General features: G+C 44.9%; 1 protein-coding gene across 2 annotated transcripts; it reads right to left on the reverse strand.

The window, feature by feature from the left end:
* Positions 1 to 278: 278 nt before the first annotated feature.
* On the reverse strand, positions 279 to 23026 carry CD34 (CD34 molecule). Of its 2 annotated transcripts, none has more exons than XM_081024572.1 (8): positions 22584 to 23013; positions 12881 to 13063; positions 11923 to 12164; positions 10802 to 10882; positions 3150 to 3300; positions 2848 to 2900; positions 2365 to 2532; positions 279 to 1760 (listed from the first exon to the last, which is right to left on the reverse strand). In XM_081024572.1, the coding sequence occupies exons 1-8, from the start codon at positions 22660 to 22662 to the stop codon at positions 1575 to 1577; spliced, it is 1143 nt and encodes a 380-aa protein (XP_080880698.1). In that variant the 5' UTR covers positions 22663 to 23013; the 3' UTR covers positions 279 to 1574. The 2 variants fall into 2 exon arrangements, with proteins under 2 accessions (XP_080880698.1, XP_080880699.1); XM_081024573.1 differs by having other exon boundaries at positions 283 to 1908; positions 22584 to 23026.
* Positions 23027 to 23720: the final 694 nt, after the last annotated feature.

Here is a 23720-nt window from a genome sequence, read left to right on the forward strand (position 1 = left end):
GAAGGCCCCTGCTGCATTCTGGTCTGCCTTTTTTCTATGATTAGGGTCGTCCAGCTACTATGTCAGCCTCTTCTGTCTCCCCGCAGAGAGGGGAGTAGTTCGCAGACTTAGCCCAAGGGGCAGCATCCTGGTTGGTACCTGGGTCCTCTGACATAGTCCCACCCCTTCCCTGGCTAGCCCCTCCCTACCACATCACTGCACAGTGCAGCCAGATCTGTTGGAGAGACACACTGCTGTGGCATTTAGACATATTCAGTTGGGACAGAGCCACAGAACAAATGTGTTTCACTATCACTTTAATTACAGTATTTACACAGCATTTTTTATTCAGAAAAAAAAAATCCACCCAATCTTCCTATCTCTGGAAAGTTCTATTTCCAACCGTCATTGAAACCAGGATCCCTGCTCCCCCCTCTGGAAAAAACAAAACAAAAACAAAAGAGAACCTGCTCACCCACAGAGGAGGAGGCTTGTGGTGAGGGTTCTCTGGAGATATCCCAAGGCCCTGAACACATGGGGTGCAGGGCAGTGAAGGGGGTCAGGGTGGGGAAGGCAGAGACAGAAGAATCTACCGGGGAACTGAGGACACAGCTCACCCCAGGAATCAGGGGGAAGAAGGAGGAAGCCATCAAGATCAGAGGACAGGGCCAAGACCTAGCTTAAGAAGAAGAGGATTCCTCAGATACACACAGCTCAAGAGGCTTGGTTCAAAGATCTGGTCCCATGTTCCTGTCCAGTCTAACCACAGGGAGAAAGAGGAGCCCAAACAGAAGCCCTGCAAAGCTCCAGAAAGACCAAGACTGAGCCGTATACTCTCTCCCATTTGTCCCCATGAGTGTCAACATGTGTGTTCATTCAGCTCCACCTTTTCTCCCAAACACAGAGACCCAGGACATTGTTCTAAACCTCAGAGCCCAGTTCCAGGCTCAGCCAGAAACCTGGGTAGCTCTCTATACACAGATGCGAGGGGAACCTGTGGAGCTCGGGGGGAACTTGGAGAGCCAGAGGGAAGCTGATGACTGAATCCACAGTGACTTGGAGGGAACATAAGGGACATGACATAAGACCAAGTTCTTCTGGTTATATCATTGCAAAGGAGCAAGTGCAATGGGTGGGTTTGGTTTCCCTAAAGTAGAGAACAAAAATATAAGGAAGTAACAGAAATGACAGAGACTCCTGGGAGGACATTGTAGCCCAGAAAAACCTATGCTTTCCCCTGGGAGTTTCTGTAATAAGGCAGAGAGAGCAGGGGTCATGTGTGAATGCTGCAAGATCATCAACCCCCACTGGGAGCTTCTCTGAACCTTGGCTTTTCCCCATCATGCCTTTACTCAAAGAAGACCCAAATCTGGGGTCAGATTGCTGAATGTGTAAAGGGTAGGGTTACTTGCCTCTCCCCAAGGTGGAGAGAACCCCGAGGTGGTGCAGTACAGGGCCCTAGTAAAAGCCTCGGAGGGTGTGTGCAGTGGAAAAGGGAGAAGGTAAGGGATGGCACCTCCAGCAGGGAAGCAGTGGTCAGATGCTGGGAGGGTCCCTTCCCCAGACATTGCCCAGCCTTGCCCCACCCAGCTGAGTCACAATTCGGTGTCAGCCACAACTTGTTGTCTCGCTGAATGGCCGTTTCTGGATGTGGCCTGGCCGGTCCCGTTCTCCTGAGCCCCTCGGTTCACACTGGCCTTTCCCTGAGCTTCAGGGGAGGCCCCAGGGCCTGAGCTATAGCCCTGGCCTCCACCGTTCTCCGTGTAATAAGGGTCTTCACCCTAAACGGTATATAAATAAAGGAGCATTATCTAGTAAGCAGGGGAGTGAGACACTGGTGGGAAAAGAAAGGGAGTTGGAGGGAGAGGGGGCCTTGAAACTGCATGTGTAGACTCCTTTCTTCCTGAAGAGCAGTCAGGGTTCCAGCTCCTAGAGGAGAAAGGACAGAGGAGAGGCACCACACCATGCCACTGCCGCTCAATAGCCAGCTCCCGCCAGAAACCAGGCAGTCCCCAGGGTATCACAACCTCCCCAGCCCAGAACCAAGAGTCAAACCCCAGCCTTGTCCTTCCTCATCCAGAACACTGCAAGAGCAGATTTTTCCCTCCACATGTCCCCTTCTTGTGAGCCAAGTGGTACCTGTGGCCATTTAATGTGCTTGCAAATAAGTGGCTGATTTAGCAGCCTGTTCTGATTGTACCCAGGTGAACTATCCCAGGGAAAATAACAAATAGTTGACACGAACCATCTGTTACCACAGTGATGTGGGTTGGCCCCAATTAGTGCCCCCTTTCCAATCTGCTTTATATGTTTTTGACTTGTCCATGGACCTCCCCAGACCACCACTATTTTCCATACTCCCTTGGCCTAAACCCCAAGACTGACCAGCCTTTCTCCTGTGGGGCTCCAACTACGGCGGTTCATCAGGAAATAGCAAATGGTGCACAAGACAGCCAGCAGGACCCCCGAGGTGACCAGTGCAATCAGGATCTTGCGGGGGGAATCAGTCTGGAGGATTCTAACATCTTGTTCAGTGAAGTCTTGGATCCCCAGCTTGAAGAGAAGACAGAAAAGAGAGCCTAGTTACTTGTGGAATGTGAGTTTTAGAAAAGAATTCATCCTATACTAGACCCCTGGGTATGACTCAAGAGTGCACAAACACAAGAAGACATTGACCTCCAGGATTTTCTAAATAGGATTCAAGGCTGACACATCTTAACTAACGTGCACTGTAAAAGTTTGTTTCAATCATAGAAAGGTGAAGACTGCTGGAGAAGAATACAGAGGTAGGAAGGGCAGGTCTGGAGAAGATAATGATTTTCCCCCTTACTTCAGTGAATGCCCGACACATCATCTTAGAAAACTTACCTTTCTCAGGTCAGACTGGTGCTGTTTCAGAAGTTGGAGCTTGTTGGAAAGTTCTAGAATTAGAAACAGGAGGTACTGAATCTCGAAGTTGGACCAGCTCATCCTACTCTACCCTCCTATGTTGTTCTAGAAGATGCTCTTATGACCAGGGTGGTTCATCTCAGGAGGGCCTCTACCGAAGTCAGCCCAGCCTTTCTCCCTGGCACCTGCACTCTCTGAACTAAGATGCCTGATTTCTACTCAGCATCCTCTAACCTTAGCCCCACTCCCTTCCTAGCCCCCAAGACAAATATGTACCTTACCTGCTCTGTTGGTCAAGACCAGCAGCAGGCAGCGAGGCCTCACCTCAGACAGGGTAAAGGGCAAGGAACACCTCCTGGTTTCAGCCTCAGCCTGATCCTTCCCACACAGGACTCGGATCAGTTCCTCTCCATGGTCCCTCTTAAAGTCCTCCTGTGAAGACAGAGAAAAATGACGAGCAAGAGATGAAGTTACTAGGATGTCCTAAACTGCATTCAGAGTCTTGACAATAATTCTGGTTAAATTCACACTGTTATCTCCTCAACAAGAAGGATCCTTTTTATAAAATTCCAACTAGAAAAAAAAAATCACGAATTACATATGTGAAAGAACATAATAAGAAAAAAAAACTCAAAAATGTCTCTGTACCAAACCATGTCTGCTAGTGTCTTATGTGTAAGATGGCATCTATAAGACGCCAGAGAACAAATTTAGGAAATTTCTTATTTAGGGATTTCCATGTACACATATACTATTCAAATTAATTCAGAACAAATTGCAAATAACAGAAAATCTTAATAGTGTAATACTAATAAGGAGAAAATTCTTTGTTTCAACATTACAGTATTTCCAAATATTGAAGGAGAGCCAAGAAAAGTGATGAGTAGAGATCAAATCCATGACGATAGACTCAGTGGGATCCTCGGTCCCTTTCCTCTTACTTTCCAAGGGGATCTCACAAAGATTATGGCTCAAATGGAAATGGTGTTTTTGTTTAGTCCTCCATTCCCCTTTTCCATTAAAAGCATGGAACCCATGTTTTTAAAGTTCATAGATCTTCCTCCAGGTTGCTGACTGGACAATAGGACTCAGGAACCCAACTCAGAGGATAAACTCTGATCATTCCTCAACATTGAGCCCCAGGAAATGGATGAACTAGAAACACTAGCTGTGCCTTTCCAATATGTTGTTCTCATACCTCTCAGGATTTATTCCAGCAGCCTCCAACCAGAGTGGCCTCCCCTGCACAGGAAAGGAATGGAAACCAAGACTCTCTCCTCTGTCCAGATGGCAGATGGTGGAGGAGGAAATGCCTGAACAGCTCTGACAACTTTCCTGTTAGGGGAAAACTCCTGAGGTATGTGAGGGCCATAAGAACTGAGGCTCCATGGAAGAGAAAGCTTCCTGTTTATTGGCAGGACTGCTTCATGGGCAAGGCCAGAGGGCCCTCCTAGTTTGGAAAGCAGCCTGGGTACTTTCCTACTGCTGTGGCCCAAGGCAGGAAAACCCAGGCTTCTTTGCTTCTGCACAAGGCAAGGTCAACATTGGCCTCAGATGCCAGCTTTCTTCCATCAGCTGGAATATCAGGGAGCTGAGTGAAACTCACTGGGCTTGGATGAGGCTAGGGGAGCAGGGCTACATAACCTCCAAGTCACGGAAGGATGAGTCCAACGGTAGCCTCAGAAGGTCCCTAAGAGCCGAGGTCTCAGAGAAATGAATTCTCAGGCCACTGCTGCTTCACCCCTCAGGAAAAGGATTGATTCTTCAGGTCTCCCTTGGATAAAGGCTCTGATTCTAGAGAAATCTGCGTCTTTAAAACTGCATTTTCTGTAGGTAGTCCGCACACTACATTGGCTATGATCAATAGTCACCTTCCTCTCTAGGCCCATTTTTCTTCAGAGACTTACATGGCTTCTCTTTGAGCACTACACCTTCCTTAACACCATGCCACCTGAATAAGGATGGAAGACCTGCCTGGATGACTCTGGGTTTCTGACAGTCTCTGGTTGAAATATGTCCCTTTCCTGAGAGGGGCAGAGGGACAGGGACCCTGCACAATGTAAACAAGCCAAACGAAGTGGCACCTCCCTCACTCTGCTGAGTCTTAAGAAGCTGCACCTCAACCAGATTCAGCTGTCCTGACATGTATCAAGCCCTGAATATAAGACACTGTGTGAAAACCTCTGTGTGTGTGTCATGGTGGCGTGTGTGTGTGTGTGTGTGTGTGTGTGTGTGTGTGTTAGCTATGAATTCCCCATGGTTCAAGCTCTCAGTGTGTGTGCATGGCAATGAAAATAAATGGTGTTTACTGTCTCATGCACTGCTCTAAGTGTGTACACATATTGACTCATTTAGGCCTTACACAACCCTATGAGATAGGTACTATCATCCTGCCTATTTTATAGATGAAGAAACTGAGGCACAAAGAGACTAAGAGGTCACAGAGCTAGTTACATGGCAAGTACCAAAGAAAGGTACAACTAAAGCGCTATGGACATTCAAAGGAGGGTGAGCATACATCTGGTTTGAGGTTATCAGAAACATCTCAATATAGGCCTTGAAGAATGGGCAGAATGTGTGCAGGAGAAGCCAGGGGTGGCGGGAGAGGCCTTTGACTGTGGGCACCACAGTGAGGAAGCCCAGGGTGTGGGAGCCTGTGACAGGAGAATGAAGAACACGGCCTTCTCCTTTGGATTCCCATTCTTCAAGACTCCACTCAAATCTCACCTCCTCCTGAGGCTGGTCCTATTGCCCATCAGATTGGGCATCAACCTTAGCTCTGCTATTTACTAGATTCTTTGCATGTCATGCAACTTGTCTGAGTGTCAGATTCTTCAGCTGAAGACTGAGCTGTTGTGGTGAGTAAGGAGGTGTTGTATGAAGAGTCCCAACAAGGTGTTTGGAACCTAATGAGTACTGGATGAATGGCAATTATTACTATGAATAATCGCAATACCTTATATACTGTATCATCTAGAATCCACATGTTGGTGTTTAATCATATTCTGCCTTATTGTTGTTGTGATTTCTCTCTGACTAAACTGTAAACCTCCTTAGTGTGGGGAGTGGATGTACATTATATAATTTGGAACCCAGACTGCACGAAGCACAGCACCAAATAAACACAAGAACTCGGTGAATTGTTGTTCAAGCTAACATCCCAACTGGTTTGGCCTTCACACAAAGTCCCTCCACCCCTTGCTTAGCTTCTTGGACTAAATTCAAGGGAATAACAGCAGCCAGCCTCCCACTCTGGAATCCAACGGCATCAGTGAATTGTGTTTGGGCCTGGAGAGGAGCAGGTGGATCCTGAACAAAGCACAATGCTTCTCCGGATGCTTGAAATAAACATCCTCCCCCAAGAGAGGTTGTGGGCAGACATCATGGAGAGTGGGCAGGAGGAACTCACAGCCTCGCCATTTTGCTCATGAGAATCAGATTTGCGAGCCCCTAACGACATCTGCTAGCACACATTACTTTGCAAAAAGAATAACCACAATAATAAAACTATGCAAACTTTCTAGCAACCCTCAAACTGTGCAAAGACTCTTAACATATTAAGGAAGAATGTTAAGCATTGGAGTGGGGAGAGAAAGACAGGTATTTTTTTCTAAATGACCTTTAAGATATTTCCCAATCCTGACTATTTCTTGCCCCCATTCTCTCTCTCTCTCTCCCTCTCCCTCGCTTTCTTCTTCTCTCTCTCCCTCTTTCTCTTTCTCTCTCAATAATTTGGTTTACTTTAGTGTGAATTTGAAAGTGCAGGCACAACCTCTATGTTCATATAGGGTATGGAATAATTAAAGGACCTGCTACACAAAAAGTGGGCAGCTGACCGAGGGTGAGGTTATACTGTCTCCAGATCTCAGGCTCTTTCCAGGAGACACACTATCTTCATTAGTCCTCCATCTGTAAGTTATTTTTTCTGCATGGAAACTGACCTTTAGTGTTTGGGCATAGGGCAAGGAAGGCGTAGGCCTGGAGGATATAATCTGGAGGCTGGAGGGAGCCTGCCTCAGATGAAGTCAGTGTGACAGAACAAATGTGATGTGAGCTAGCTGAGTAAATAAAGCCTCTGCATATAAACAGAGGTGGTTCCAAAGAAAGGTAGTTCTAAAAACCAAATTGGTGGGCAAAGAATTTGAATAGAGATTTCTCCAAGACATACAAATGGCCAATAAACACATGAAAAGATGTTCAACAGCATTAATCATTAAGAAATATCAACCAAAACCACAATGAGATACTACTTCATGCCCACTAGGATGGCTACTGTATTAAAAAAATAATAATAATAACAAGTGTTGGCAAGGATGTGGAGAAATTCGAACCCTTTTGCACTGTCGATGGGAGTGTAAAATGGTGTACCTGCTATGGAAAACAGTATTGCAGTTCCTCAAACTTAAAAATAAGAATTACCATATGATCCAGCAGTTCCACTTCTGGGTATATAACCAAAAGAAATGAAATCAGGGTGTGAAAAGACATTTATACACCTATGTTCATAACAGCATTCCTCATAATAGCTAAAATGTGGAAGCAGCCCAAGTGTGCATCAGTGTATGAATGGATAAACAAAATGGGGTATACACATGCAATGGAAGATTACTGAGCCTTAAAAAAGAAGGAAATTCTGACACATGCTACAACATGGATGGAATTTGGAGGCATTATACTAAGTGATATAAGCCAGTCACAACAAGGTAAACACTGTATGATCCCACTCATATGAGGTACCAGAGTAATTAAATTCATAGTGACAGAAAGTAGAACAGTGGTTGTCAAGGAGCTAGGAGGATGGGGGATGGAGAATTGTTTAATAGGGGTAGAGTTTCAGTTCTGGAAGATGAAAAGAGTTCTGAAGATTGGCTTCCCAACAATGTGAATGTACATAACACTACTGAACGGTACACTTAAAAAATGGTTAAGGTGGTAAATTTTATGTTATGTGTATTTTACTGCGACTAAACTTTTGTGTGTGTGTGGATTCCCTTGGACTATATGGGTATAATGGGTATAGCATAAGAGAATAAGGTACTCGCACATTTTATAGACTAGTTGAGAAACCACAAGCACAAAAACTTAATTAACTTGACATTGTGGCAGAGAAAATGAAAGTTAGACTTAGAGTGACACGTTCTGCTAGTGAACGTTTTGACATGTGGCACCAGGGGCTTGAGAAAAGTCTGGGATTGTCTTTCCTTTCTCTCCCTGGATGAAATAGGTGACTTCTGCCTAGTGATGAAGGATGGGGAACAAAAGGAGTGGTTGGAATACAAATGTCTACGGAAAGCAGGTACAGAAAAAAGGTCTAAAGAATCTACAGAATGGGAGCTAACTTGTTGGATGCTCAGTAGGTACCAACGCAGAACGAGTATCTGGAGAGCTGAGAACAATGCACGCATATTTCTATTATGGGAATATAGATGTAGGAGCATGCTAACATTCCATAAGTACTCAAGGATGTGATGATAGGGAAATCCAAATTCTCATGAGATTGGATTTCTCATGACATTGTGAGTAGGGCCTGAGTTTTCCACGGTTAGAACCAGTACTTGAAAGCCTTCTGACACCAAAAGTACAAATGCGACCTAAGGAAAATTAATGCTACACTACTTACAGTCTTTGGAACAGATTGGTTATCAGACAATCACGCAGTAGGACTCAAGGAAAAGGAATCTGAGACACAATCAGGAGCTGTGGCTAAAAATTCTGGAACAAGTATGGCTGACTGAGGAAAAATGACCTTGGGGAGTCCTACGAGGCACTGCTGCTTGGGTCTGAGGAAGAGGAGCCCTCAGGAAGAAAAGAGGATCAAAAGTGGTGGAAGGACAATGAAGCAATAGCACTACCCTGGTGCTACCAGAGTTGCTTCACTGGGGGCAGTGCAGAGCCTTATTTAGGGCACTGGGGAAACTGCCCTCTTTCCCTATCACTACTCACAGATCCTCCCCAAATTTCAGAGGAGAGTGAAGACCTTTTCATCTGTGGCACAAAATACACATAGATTAGACAGTAAAGACGACAGCGTGAAAGAGCCCACAGCAACACAAGAGGAACTCTTTCTGGAGTAACAGTAAATTTCTGGCACTTGTTTTATATGATGACCCTAGTTAAACGTGAGCTTTGAAGAGCAATAGACAGACACTGCAATTAGCTCTAAATTGTTGGCACAAAGAATTAGCATTCTGGATCAGACCTGTGTGATACACAAGAAAATACATGCTCAACCAAGATGGCAGAAATAGAAGAAAAAATAGATGGTCAGTTTCCTTGGCTACAATTGGCAAAGGGTTTGGCAATATTTTTTAATGACTGGAGTTGAAAATCAGCATGAGAAACACACAGTATTTCTTGCACATTGTATGTTAATGTTTAAGTTAACTGTTTTGCAAATTGTATTTAGTTATTCCATCGTGTGAGCTATATCTTCACAATTTCTGTTGTTTTTTAAAGTCTCAGGTTAAATTCTTCTCTTAGGTATAGTTTTAAAAGATCTTTGAGTCAGAGTCACCCAACTGATAATTGCAGGTACGATATTAATAGTTAGAATGGACAAAATAAGTAACTTAATGCCCTCTACAGACTAGTCTTTACCCAGGACCTTTCCAATCTATGTATGTCACAGAGCATACATATCATTCCCTTAAATGTATTCTCAACTTGTAAGAAAATGTTTTCTTTTCTTTCTTTTTCTATAAGTAAATACTGCTCTTCTTCTTGTCCCATCCTTCACCTAGAGCCTTGTTACTGTCAGGAAATTGGAATTTATTGAAACAAAGCAAGGAGGTCTGCTATCATCATTAAAAATTAACACTTGCTGTACATTATTACCAATGCAATAAGACATAAAACTGAAACAAGAGGCATAACTACTAAAAAGGAGGGGAAAGACAACATATTGTAGTAGATAACATGATAGCTTACCTTAAAAACAGAAAAGAATCAACTAAAAAGCTTCTGGAATTAATAAGCAAGTTAAAGAAAATGGCTAAACCTCAGATAAAAATGTAAAACCTAATGAACTTTCTAATATGCTAGCAACAATTAATTGGAATATATAATGGGAAATCTATATCATACATAACTTTAAGAAATCTATAAAACCTATAAGGAAAAAATGTTAAAACTGAAAAAAAACAGGATGCTCAACAATACAAGAGAAGATCAGGAAAAATGGAGGAATTTTAGAGTAGTTCAATTAAAATTTTAATTATTTTTTTTCTGTCTGGACAAGATGTTCCTAAAGTTTTTCTAAAAGAATAGATGAAAATACTTTACATTTTGTATAATATAATGAGCAAAGACCTTCCTGGCTAGATATTAAAAGTATTATAATGTAAAGGTAGAATATATTTTTTTAAATTTAAAACTGGCCAAAAAATAAGACAAACTGAACAAATAAAAAAAGCTCTAAAGAATATTCCCAGGGACATATGAAAACTTAATGTAAGCTAAAAGAAGCATTCCAATCAACAAAGGAAAGGGCCACTCAATAAATAATGTTAGGAAAAATGGTTATATGGAAAATACAGCATTACAGCAAAAGAAATTCTGTATGGATTAAAGAATTACATGTAAATAAAAACAACAAATAAATTAATATTTTAGGTGACTAATTTATATTTCACAAAGGACTTTCTTAACATAAAAGGAAACTTAAACTTGACTGTATATATTAAACGCACTTCAGAGGAGGGGAAAAAATAACTATTTAATAAATTTAAATAGTCTTTTTCCTCTTTGTCCACCAGATGGGGCTTCTTACTCCCTAAACCCAAAGCTCAGTATTGGAAGCAGCCTGACCAAGCTTAAGTCCTCCACCCACCAAAGTATATTCAGTCCAAGATGACTTCAGGAGGTTCAGAAGGCATCTGTGGGGAGGAGAGGGAGGGAAAAGGAATAGAGATGGGGTGGGGGAAGTTTGACTTACACAAGAGGAGTTCTTATTTAGCTCCAGGCAGATACCTTGTGTCAAGTTCACTTCTTCGCCTTTGGAACATATGATTTCTCCCTGTATTAAAACAAAAAGAAAGCAAATAAGCCAGTATCTTTGTCCCTCACCTCTTTTCCAGTTTGATTTATGTAAAGTGCTGTCTCAAGAGATTTTAGAGAAAAAGAAATTTAAAAATTTGTTAGAGGACTAGAGATTTATAATAGTCATACTCTCTTACTCCACCTCATCCCCTAACCCCAGCAGATAATTACAGCTTTTGTGACTGGCCTGGGCTTGCAGGCAAATAGGTATTCTTGGTGAACATTGACTTGGATTGTGTAAAAATGGAAGAGGAGAGGATCTTTTCCCATTCAGTCTGTTTTCCCTCCAGTGAATTTTCACTTTGCAGGAAGGCCATACAGATAAATAGACAATGGAGAGGCTGGGTAGATCCCCGTGACACTCTTTTTCTTCCTGGCCCCTAGGACTCTCCAGATTCCTATTTTAGCTCCTTTAAAAACAGTAACCAGGAAGCCCCCCACCCCACCTCATGCCAGCTCTCCGGCTCCACATCCTCATATCTTCTACCCTTTCTGCTGAAAGCTGTTGACAGCCACTGGCCCCAAGGCTGAGAAGGGCAGGTTGAGCTCACCATCTCTGGTCTGCCAAGTTCCACACTGCCTCTCTATGCCTGGCACAGCCACCAAACCTCCTCACCTAGAGGAAATGGTATTTGTCCTAAATATTTTAGAAAAAGCAGCTCTATCAAGGAGGATGGTTTCCAAGTATGGCCAAAGGGGAAAGGTGCCCTGGTCAAAGCTCAGACCAAAAGGTACTAGAAAAAGACACAGAAGAATGGATGCACCTCAGAGAATTCCCTTTATTGCATTCTGTTGGAAATGCAATACTCATGGCACAGATAAGCCTTGCCACCTGACTCCACCTTTTCCCCTCCCCTTACCCTGAATTTTCAGCAATATTTAAGCTTCATATTCTCCATGCTAATTCCTAATGACCCAAACCCAAGTTGCATTGATTGGGGTGGTTGAGGGGAAGAGAGAGCTTGTATACATATGAAGTGAGGCTGCAATCTGCCATTTTCGGCCCAATTCACCTACCTTGATAGTACTTGGGGTAGAAGATAATGATGTGGGAGATGTCACAAGGCTGGTGCTATTGTGTGGGGGATCTGAAACATTTCCAGGTGACATGCTAGGCTTCAAGGTCATATCTGCAGCTGAAAAGTTGATTGGGGTGGAAGACACTGTGACGGTTAAAGAGGTCTGTGTCTGCACAGAAGAGCTCATGGTTCCAGGAACTGAGGAGATTTCAGAGGTAGATGTGATGTTGATTGCAGTCTCTGAAATAGACCAAAAACACAAGTGCCCATGTGTGCACATTTGCATAAACACACACACACATGCACACACATACACACACACATCTCAGTCCACTGTCTTGAATGAAGACCTTATAGATAATGACATAGGCAATAGCTTAACCCAGAAAAGGGAATTGGGAGAGTTAAGAGTTACCTTATGTCCTAACCTTTACCAAACTGATTTCAAGCCAGCGGTTGCAGCCATAGCTATAATCTAGAATGTATTAGAGGTGCCTTCAAGATCCGAAACTTAACTGGATGCTGGTCCACCCTAAAGAAGGCAAAGACTCCCAGTTTGAACCTGTACACACTTTCCTTCACTTAGAAGACATCAGAGATGTCTAAGGAGTTCTCGTTTAATCTTTATTTTATCCCTAAGTTCAACACAGCTTGAGGGCAGAAGTAGAAGGAGCATTGCTGATCAGGATCAGCTGCCAAGGTATTGGCCCGAGAAAGGTGACACTGTAGGAAGAATTATCTAAAACTTATTTCAGGGTATCATCAACATGATCCAAAGCCATTGTTACAAGGCACTTGTATGTTCTCATCTGTGGGCAAAAGTGGGGCGGGGGCTGGTCTGCAAACATCTAATGCTTTACCCAAGCACCAGCAGCGTCCCTTTGGGGCCTGAGACTAACACTCTTTTTTAAAAAATTTATTGGGGTGACAATTGTTAGCAGACAAACACTCTTTACCTGAGATGGTTGCTATGGTCGCATTGCTGTCCTGAGAGCCACGTTTGAATGTGGTACTTTCAGGAGTCCTTGGTGTTGCCGTTTCTTGGTTGGATACAGTTGTATGAACAGCTGAAAATGTGCTTGTGGTGGATGACTCTGAGGTAACATTATCCGAGTTAGTCACATTTGTGAATGCAGAGGCTGTAGGGAAACGAGGAAGAACAGTCAGAACCCACATTGTCCTCGAGCCTCATGATGTCACCTGATTCAATTTCTGGACTTTAGGTAAAATCCGTCTAGAACATCCCCTGCCATTCCTGCCAAGACAGCAGCAACAAAAGCATCCTTCTGGACAGGCAACTAATTTCCCACTACTAGATTTTCCCTAAGGAAATAGGGAAGGAAAAGCTTGTATGTATCAAGTGCGTAGTATAGTATGTATAGTATTATTTATAGGAGGGAAAAGTTGCAACTAAGTGAATTACAATAGGACAAATGGCATATGTACCTAACATACTATAATCATTACAAATAAAAAAAATTATGAAAAAACTATAGCAATATGAGGCAATGTTTATAACATATTAAGTAAAATATTAAAAGATCAAATTATAGCTGAATAAATACTACAAAGATCTAAAATGCGGGGCAGATGTACCGTTTCCTTTTTAATGTATCCATCTGTCTTTTTGTCACTCTCCAGCCACCAAATCAATTCTTGGAATAATCACTAGATTCCACCATTCTCTATAGAGTCCCCTTAAAAATCTTCTATCCTTCCTAGAATTCCTCATTCCAAAATTCCCCTCATTCTTTTCCACATGGCCTTTAAATGTATTCTCCTTTCTTTGGGTTGAAGATCTTCAGCAAGCAACCCCAAGATTTCTTTCAGGAAGCTCTGCCCTAAAAATCCAAATGATAGACTAGAAAACATAAGGCCTGGTCTCTCATTAGATGTAGTGGGGAACTAGAGAACTTAGTTCTGGCTCTGCCAATAACTATGTAGTGTGTGTGTGTGTGTGTGTGTGTGTGTGTGTGTGTGTGTGTGTGTACCAATCTCTACAGTGAGGTTTTTTCCTTACAAAGATTCTTGGGAGAATCAATGAGAAAACATGTTAAATTGCTATAGGATCATGTTTCTGCATCAAGTTATTCTCTGAACGTCTTCACAAGGGTCCTTGCCTTTCCACGTTTCCTGGGGTACCCAGCAATGCCATCCTTGCACCAGGGAGGAGAAGATTCCTGCCTGGGCCCTGCATTTTAGAGTTCATACTCTGTTCCTCCTCCTGCTCTGCCCTCCCCCAAACCATAAGGAGTCCAGGGGCCAAAAGAGAAGTACCCGTTCTTCTAGATTATACACTGGGGACCAGAAATCTTAGAACTTCTTGTTCACTTGAGGATGTGCACAGGCCTTTTGTCACAGGCCATCCTTCTGAGGATGAAGTGCAGCACCAGAGTGTGTATATCCAAAGCCCCAGGACAGCAAAGGGGGGCTCTTTGCAGGGACAGGCTTACAGTGTAAACATGTGGGTGGGGTATCCCTTACATGCATCAAGTTCCCCTATAGTGTGGGCCAGAGTCATGGGTAAGAAGAACAGAAGAAGGGTGCACTGGAGCCAAGGGCCATCTTCCCCTGCTTAGCCACACTGTGGCACTGAATTCTAGGGCTCTGAGAGTCCCGAATTCAAATGAGGCCTCCCAGGTGAACACGAAGATATATTTTTTAAGGTAAGAGGAAAGAAGATACTTTATTTATCAGTTGGTTGGCCTTTATAACTTGGAAGCATTTAGAAGTATAGTATGGGGGCCTCATTGTACACTTAGCTTGGGTCTAATGAACGTTAGGGGCGGACTTGGCATCCAGAGCTCACACTAAGCATTGCCATCCTTGAGGAAAGACTCCTGAGGGTCCATCCCTAACCAATTTTCCCAGTTGAGAGCTCGGTCCATATTTTTCAGAGGTTTCCAGGTAAATAGCAGTGTAGAAGGACTCCTCTTTTCTCCCTCAGCAACAAAAGGGAAGGTAGGTTTCAGTTTCAAGGCAATTAACCTGGGGCCCAGAATGTTTCTCCTTAAGTTGGTGATAAGTCTCAGTCTCCCACATCTACCTCCCGCCCCAACCTGCTGCAAGGAGATTGATAGTGACAGTGAGTACAACTATCCTCATTTCAATATTATGTGGCAGGCGAGCGAAAGGAAAAAATGCTATTACTACCTCCATTTTCAAGAGGAGAATCTGAATCACCAAGGTTTTGAGAGAGAAGGAAGGCCATAGTTCATGCGGGCGAAGATCAGTAGGGCCACTGAGGCTTCGCTGACTAGAGCAGAGGGTAAGAGGAGCTGTAGTTCTGAAGAGCAAAGGAGGGGCTTCTGTATGGCTTCGTTAGGGGGTGTGTTTATCAAAATAAGATAGATGGGAAGCAGATCCAATCTTCTAGGTCCTCAAATAGAACCCTCTCAGCAATCTGATCCTAAGGTGTGAATTCACTGTAGGGGGCAGAGGGTGGGAACATTTGGACACTGAATTGAAGTGTCATCCTCTCAAGGAACCATTCCAAGGCACCGCTGGAACCCCCCTTGATATCAGCCTTCCTGCCCATCCTTTCCTCTTCCCCCACAATACATAAATTCCTGGGAATCCCATCTGGCCCAGCCTGGTCCAGCCCTTTTTTCTCCCCAAAGGAAGCTGGGCCTGGCTGAGGTGATGTCATGCTTTTGAATCCCCTCCCCCAGGGCCTCCTTCACCCAGACAAACAGTTTTGAACTTTTCCAGATGTGAAGAGAGACCTGCCACTAGTTCTGAGGACAGAAGTGCCTGTGCCAGATGAATGAAGCAACCCTGGGCGTAGGCCAGCTACCAATGCACTAGGGTCGGGCTCCCAGCTACAGGAGCCTCCTTCTCCCACCTCCCACTGGGCCAAGCACTGAGGCTCATGTAGCAGGATCCCTCTGTAAGTGAGAACAGGACCCCAGCCTCAGCTTCATGTCCCTGAGCCTAGAGTGAGCAGGGAAGCTTCTGAGACTCTGGAGAAACTGGACAAAGTGGTGAGGGAGAAAGGCAAGGCTGAGCGTGGGGTATGTATAAGCTGGTGTAGGACAAGGGGGCACCTTGGCAGGGCCTTGGGAGTTAATACTGGCCTAGCGACTATCAGTGAGGGAGTCTCTTGGTTTCACAATCTCCAGGGCCTCATTTATAGAGTGCCCATGAAGAGACTGGGGTCTTGAAGGAATGAGATTTATAAGAATCAAGACTGACCACAGACCTCTTTTTCTCCTATCTTCCCACACATATCCATGGCACTAAACCATCAAATCCTGACCTTTTTTTTATCTGAATTTCTGATCCCCTACTCTGCAGGGGAGTAATAGCAGCCTACCAGTCAGATTCTAAAAGGCAGTCGATGAAACCGCCACTATATTCCATTCTAGACTGGAGGCACAGCCCTTATTCTCACCCCACAGAGCGTGAGAATGATGTAAAGTCGAATGAAATGCTATCTTCTCTGTTTAGTTCTCATTCTATCTTTATTAACTGTGTTAATAAAGGGACCTAGGGACCTAGGGACCCTATTTACCCTAGGCACCATATTTGACCTCAACTCTTGAACTTGGAGCAAGGGGAGGAGACAAGGTCTCAGGAAGTTAACACAATGAGGATTCTAAGACGCCAAATAGATATCACAAAATTCATGTAGTGAAAGTCATCCATTTAACTTACAGGTACTTATTCAGGGGCAATTATTCTTGTTTTACACACAATTTTAACAAGCTTGGATATCTAATATACTAGTTAAAACTAAAAATTAGAAAGAGACTCTTAGAAACAAACAGTAAGGAGAAGCAGCAGCTGAAAGCGAAGAAACAGACTGCTCTCAAAACCCACACTAGTCTGGAACTGTTCGTGGTAAGACTAAATAAATATATACACCTTACTTAATGATGTCACTGAAATGCACATGACCAACTATGTTTATGGCACATCTGAGTCACGAAAGTCCAAGTCCTCTCTTATTGGTACACTTAAGAAAGCAGAGGAATATTAAATGCATTTTCATAAGATTTCTACCTACAATTGGTAAATTGAAGATTCCGTTTGCCTTTAAAAGGGGGTCACAAATCCTCAGAGATTCAGAAAGCTCCGCTACCTAAATAACTAAATTCCCGTATTTTAAGAGAATGGGTTTTCCTATACTTGATCTTGTTTTTCACAGACCCTTAGTTTTATTGTTTTGCGAGTGCTGTTTTCTGATCTCCTAGCCAAGCAGCTCCATTCTACCCATCCTTTCAAATTGTAGCACCCCGCCCAAGAGGAGTTTCTTGGAGGAGTTCCTGGGTGACTTAGCCCATAGAGATACAGTAGTAGAGAGAAGAAACACACTGGCCTGTGCTCGGAGCCCATGGCCTGTTTTGAGAAGACAGCAGAGCCTGGAAACAAAGAGCTTGGGGTCTGCAATCAGGCCATGATGGAAGGAAGGCTTGTCTACCATGATCTATAGCTGTGTGGCCTTGGGAAGCTTCTTCCACTCTTTAAACCTCAACTGTAAAATGGGGATAAAAATAGTTTCTACTTTCTACTTGTTTTGAAGAATAAAGGAGATAAGGGGTGTAAAGCAACTAGCCTGTCTGGTAAATGTTCAAGAAACAGTAGTTGTCTTTAATATAGGTCCCTTTCCTTCTGCTTCTCCAAGACCTTATGACATATAACTCCATCACTTGTCTAACAAATCATGTATGCTATTTCCTGAATATAGGTCTTGTCACCTCAGTTCCATTATAAAATTCTTGGGTGCCAGAACCATCTCTTTTACTCCTTTGTTTTACTCAGGGCACTTAGCATAATCCTCCGAGTTCAGAATAAGCACTGGAATTGAAGGGTGATTGCATCAGGCATGTTCACACCAAACACCTCTAGGTAGATTAGTTTCATTTGCTGCTATATTTTAAGGGGAAATTTATTAAACTGGGAAGTGTCCATGGGAGGATAAAGAAAATTAAGAGAGCTTTAGAAACCAAGTCATACGGTTGAGGGCCTAGTGTTATTTCATCTAGATCAGGGGTTGGCAACCACAGATGGTGGCCCAAATCCCACCCAAGGGCTGTTTATTGCATGGCCAGTGAGCTAAGAATGGCTTTTATATGTTTAAAGTGTTGTAGAATAAAACAAAGTGGCACATGCATCAGAGACCCCATGCAACCTTGAGAGCCTAAAATATTTACTATCTGGCCCTTTACTGTAAAAGTTTGCTGAGCTCTGATCTAGAAAAGAAGAATTTGGGGAGGGAAAATAAACAACTTTCTTCAAAGTTTGTTCCACTGATTTATTCCTTCTTATTTTTTGTAAGCACCATGATGTGCAAAGGACCATGCTCGGTGCTTGGGCAGCACAGAATAAGAGAAGATTCCTTCACGCTGTTAGGTGTGACTGTCATTAGAAAAAAAAAAAACAATCCTTGTCCTCAAGGATCTTATCTTCTAGTGGATCTGACTAGAAATGTCTTAAGGATTGTCATGAAGAAAGATCAGATTAATTCTGTGGTAGTTCAAGGAGCGGAATTAGAATTAATGACTAGAAATTACAGGAAGGCTAATTTCACTGCAATACAAAGAAACACTTAAGATAATGGGGTTATTATTACTTTTTAAACGGAATGAACTACTCTGGGAGATAGTGAGCCACCCATATTTCCTGGGAATATTCAGGAAGCAACCTTGTTATGGGCTTGGGTGAGCATGGGCCATGTCAGACTAGCACAAAGAACTGGGCTGATGCCTTCCTACGTGTCAGTGGTACGCTGAGGTGTGAGTATAAACCCAGTATCTGTAGCCTGAGTGTGTCCAGTGCACTGAGACTTCCCTTTACTATTCAAATGGTTTGCTTTGGACCCCATCCACTTACTTAAATCCCAATATCTTGAGCTTTCTCTGGGGACCTGCATTTCCCGTCATCTCTTCTTCCATTTTCCTGATTGCTACTGACTCCTGGATGGAAGCTCTGTGCTTCCCCTTCCTCAGGCTGCAGGAGTCCTCTGTCTGCATTACTTCACTGTAGACTAGCCAAGCACCCATTCCTTTATTCCCCAAGAACACCACTAACACAGGGCTACTGTGTGTTTACTGAGGATGTGAGCACATACAGCAAGATTACAGCACAGCCCAGAAGAGACAATCATATTAACTTTGAAATTCTAGACATTACTGTGCTAAGCATCCATGCTGACCATAAGGAATTTCTCCTTGCCAGGTCTTTTCTGCCCTCCACTCACCACTGTTCCTCTTCTACTCCAGGCACCTCTCCTCCTCTCTACATCTTTTTGGACCCTGCAGTCCTTTAGCTTTTTGTCTCTTTGGCCCATCAAACACAAAGTTCCACTTTCTTTCATCAGTTGAACCTCCTGTTGAATTGCATCCTGGGGTCAAGGTTTTTTTCACCCGAAGACTATTTAAGGAATTATCTTAAACAATGGAACTGGCTACCTAGAGATGACGTTCCCCTAGAAGGGATTCTTTGGGTTTTTCTTTTCCCCAAAATTGGCAAAGAACAACCTTTCCAATTAAGTCAAAAGACCTTTGCCTTTACATGTGAAGGAAAGTGATTCATTCCCAGGTGGGCTATGGTGTGTAGGTCCTAGGAAGTACACCTTGGGACGCAGCCTCATTTTTTGTATCTCATCCTCCCAAGATGCATGCATCTTTCTCCTTAGCAAAATCGGGGACCCTTGGGACTAAAGGTCATTGATAATGTGTTTTTACTTCTTTGCCTAGGAGGGAAGAAAATGTTCGCATTAGAGTCAAAGCCCAGAAAAATATGGAAATTCTGCCCTGGCAACTCTGAGCAGTTTCTTCTGGAGGGTGGTGTTTTTGTTCTGATTCCATACCTTCACATTTTCATTTCTCTACACTCAGGGCCATTTAGTTAGGTCAAGCAAAGTCAATGAGAGAGGGAGGCCCAGGCACCCTGAGGGTGGAGCTGGGTAACCATCCAGCCCTGAAAGTCAGCCCAGGCCTGCCTGCCCAGGGTCTAAAGGAAATCAGGCAGTGAGGCCATAAGAAGTGGAATTTGTTCCTCCCTTTTATTTGTTTTTGTAAGACTGTGCAGGAGTTTATCTGCTGCAGCTTGGCACTCTTTGCCCTGAGCTTTAGAAGACAAAGACTCAGAGAATGAAGGCCATGAAGACAAGTGAATGAAGCTCCCAGGAGGTGGAGCCAAAGGGATGAGAAAAGACTGCCCTGGTGGCATGTTTTATCAGTCAAACAGGAATGCAGCTGAAGACTTGCATTTACAAAGGTTATGCCAGCAGGGTTGGCCCTACAAAGGGGAGCACTGGGGACCACTGAATTAGTCAGGGGTCCCCAAGTTTGCTCCTCCTCGGTCTCTATGTGGCAGAGATTCAAAGGGTGGAGTCCCCTCTCTTCTGGAAAATATCTGATAAAATTATTTTCCTTTTTCTTTTTTCCCCTCTTACACATAGCCCCAGACAGGATATGGGTGTGGGGTCAGCAGGCACGAAGGACCCAAAAGAAGAAGAGGAATGTGAAGGGGTGGGACTTGGGGGTGTTGTTAGGGAGAGAGAAAGGACAGGCCATGGAGGGCTTAGAGGAAACAAATACCCTGAGTCTGACACATGGGGTTCCCTAATGACCTTCTCTTCCCAGCTGGTTGTGGGGTAGTTCTACCTGGTGGCCTCTCAGTCCCCACTCTGACACTGCTTACCACCCAGAGCCAACCTATTTCCAACAAAGAAAGTCTCCTTTGCGTTGGCTGCTTTGCTCATCTCCACGCCAACTTCTCACAGAAACAGGAGAAAGACCTTCCCAGAACAAAGCTCTGGGTCACAGTAAGTGATGAGAAAACTAATAATCCCCTTCTGTCCTAAGTTTCACAGCAATAATAGCACAGAATTTCTGCAACACCCCTTTGTTAACATTTCAAGGTATAGTTACTCATTTCACTTATTCCTCGACATATCCCAGGATGGAAAAACTCCTAGTATTCAAAAAACACACCCCCTAGAAAGTTCTCAGAGAAGGCATTGAGCTACAAATTGGCCCAAGCAGTCTGGCAAGATGGAGAATGGGGACCCATGCCCTACCCGTCACCACCAAGCAGAGATACTGAAATTCTCAGCATATCAACCTGAGGTTTTGAAGAGGTTAAGTTGCTTCCCCCACATCCCTACTGCTGCAGGCCAAGTCGAGACTGAGAATGGCCAGCTGAGGAAATAAGCAAAGGGTGGGCCTCACTCAGCCCAGGACCACGTCACCATCACAAGCTGTGTAGTCAAAGCAAAGTGGAGCATCTGATGGGAATTGGAGCCAATAATCAACTCATCCCTGTTATGAGGACGCAGTCTACACCCAGGGGAGGTCCCCATTCTAGGGGTTGGACACCTCTGAGACAGCTTTTTCTCTACCTCACGGGGCATGTCTGGGGCTGCCAACAGGTCAACCCAGAGCTTAACATAGAGCTTCCTCCATCCCCTGAGTCTCTCTCCAACTGGGTGGACCCAAAGAGGGACAGCAGAGGAGAGTGAGAGCAAAGAGGCCTAGCTGGCTGGCCCAGGCCACTCTGTGGGGCCGTGGTGGGTGGCCTTTAGTAAAAGCGGGGAATTGGGAGCCCTAGAGGGCTGGAAACAGAATCTTGAGCAAAAGGGAGAAAAACTGACAATGTTTAAAATCTTCTAAGTGCAATGAGATGAGATGGAGCATGTTATTCCCAAATGAAAGCAATTAAGAATAAACATTTATTGTTTTGTTTTTTTTTTAACCAAAGTGAGAGCAAGAGCTTAAGAAGTTAAGAACGCCTGTGGATAAGTGGAGGAGGAGCGTCCACTAGTCTGCTGACCCGTCCACTAGTTTTGGAACTTGGAGGGGGGCAGGGTTAAGAAAACCCCCAAACGTGACAATCTTGCGTTGGTGCCAGGGAGAGTTGTGGCGGGGAGAGGGAGGCAGGGAGCAGAACAAACTCCATCCATCACCAGCTTCTCCCCAGTGGAACGAGAGTGGGTGTCGGAAGAGGGAGTTGTAACAGCTTTGTGATCTTAAATGCAAAGATTTTTTTTGCAGGGACTGTTTTTCATTCCAAACTTCACTGGCAATCTAACTCAGGTTTGCCTCCTGGGCCTCTTGGGTGCTGCACCCGCGCGGCCTGGTCCCCAAGTTGGCTTTGCTCCCTTTCTAAATGTCCAATTCTGGCTCCCCCTGTCCTGGTGGTCGATGGGCGCCTGCCCCCCTTCCCGCAGCCAGCTCAGACCCTGGCTTTCTGAATCAACTATCAGCGGTAAAACTTCCCTGCTTTTCTCCTCCCCCTCTCCGGGTTCTGGCTCCAACTTTGCGCTCCGCACCTTGGGTAACTGGAAGAGACACTGGCAACTTCAAAGCTCTTTTTATTAGAGACAACTCTGGGGACTCGCACCGTGCGACTCTAGGAAGCCTAGGGCTCACCGCAGGTTACCACCTGAACCAGTTCACTCGCGGCGTGGGCGCCTTCCCTTCCTGTCCCACCCCACCGATTTCACAGGTGAGGCGCCGGGCTCGGCTGGAATCAGTTCACACAGCCCTGGTCCCACCAAAGCCCGGCGCAGCCATAGGCGTGGGGGAGGGAGCAGGTTGAGGCAGGGGTCCCTTCCCTCTGTGTAGCTGACTCTGCGCGCTCGGCCTCCAGGGCAGCGGCGACCCTCCTCGCCGCCCAGCCCCGCGGGCCGCGCGCGCAGCCGGTACTCACGCAACAGACTCAGCAGGCAGAGCGCGGTCCAGCCCCGCGGCATGCGGCGCTCCGCGCGCGCGCCCCTGCGGCCCAGCATCCTTCCCGCGCCGCTCCGGAGAGATGCACAGAGCCCAAGACACTGGTTTCTGGGCCGGGACCCGAAGCTCCCGCCCCTCCGCCTGGAAGCGGGGTGGGAGATTCTTGCTTTTCCCCTCCCCTCCCTCCTTAGTCCTGGCAAGGCCGGCCCCTCTCCTTGGCTGCCACCAACGTGAGCTTCCCTGCTTGGTCCCAAAGCTGAGGACGTAAGGAGAGAGGCTGGGGTTGCCGCCTTCGAGGCCAAAAAAGGTAGAGGTTTGTACGGGCCCCAGATGCCTTGTTCAGCTTGTGTAGAGGCCCGTCTTATTTCTTCAGGCTCGACTTCCACTTAACTTTTAACCCCTTTGTGTCAGCCTGCTGGTGGCAAGGGCAGGGGCAAGTTTCCTTTGATTTGTTTGGGGGGTGGGGCGTGGAGGGAGGCTTTCCATTCCTTTTTGTTGTTGTTTTTTTCAATTTTAACTTTTAAGCCAAAAACAATCTTGCAGAAGGAATCTACTCTGAGAACCTGAGTTTACCAGTGTGAGTATTTTACTAATCAGGTAAAACTTACCACGTGTCCTGGCTGATGCATTTAATGATAGCCTTGCCAGAGACTATGCGGTATGTTAATGAAGCATGTGTGAGAAGGACACATAAATGACTGTAATTGTGCATTTTACCCATCCAAACCATCCTTGTTGCTTTTTCTTTTCATTTTTCATTTTTTCCTGCAAGATTTATTTGTGTTCATTTGGAGGGTTTTTCCAGATGGTGCGAGCCTAACTGTCACCATCATCATAGACAAAGGACACCTTAGCACCTCTTTCTAGGCACCCCTGGGTCCCAGACGCTAGGGGCTTCATCCTGCTCCCCAGTCAGGAAAAGGACTTCCCTTGACTCCCCCTCTACTCCCTGGCCAATCCTGGATCTCCCTATTCCTCACTAGTTGTTCAAGATATTGGTAAACTGAACTGCAAAAACTGAGGTAGGCAGGTTGGACTAGGGAGGTAAAAACTGTAGGAGAGCGGAACCAGGAGGAGCACACAACGGCACCAGGGAGGGGACAAGATAAGGCACAAC

This window comes from Rhinolophus hipposideros, assembly GCF_964194185.1.
Source record: "Rhinolophus hipposideros genome assembly, chromosome: 19".
NCBI classification, from domain to species: Eukaryota; Metazoa; Chordata; class Mammalia; order Chiroptera; family Rhinolophidae; genus Rhinolophus; species Rhinolophus hipposideros.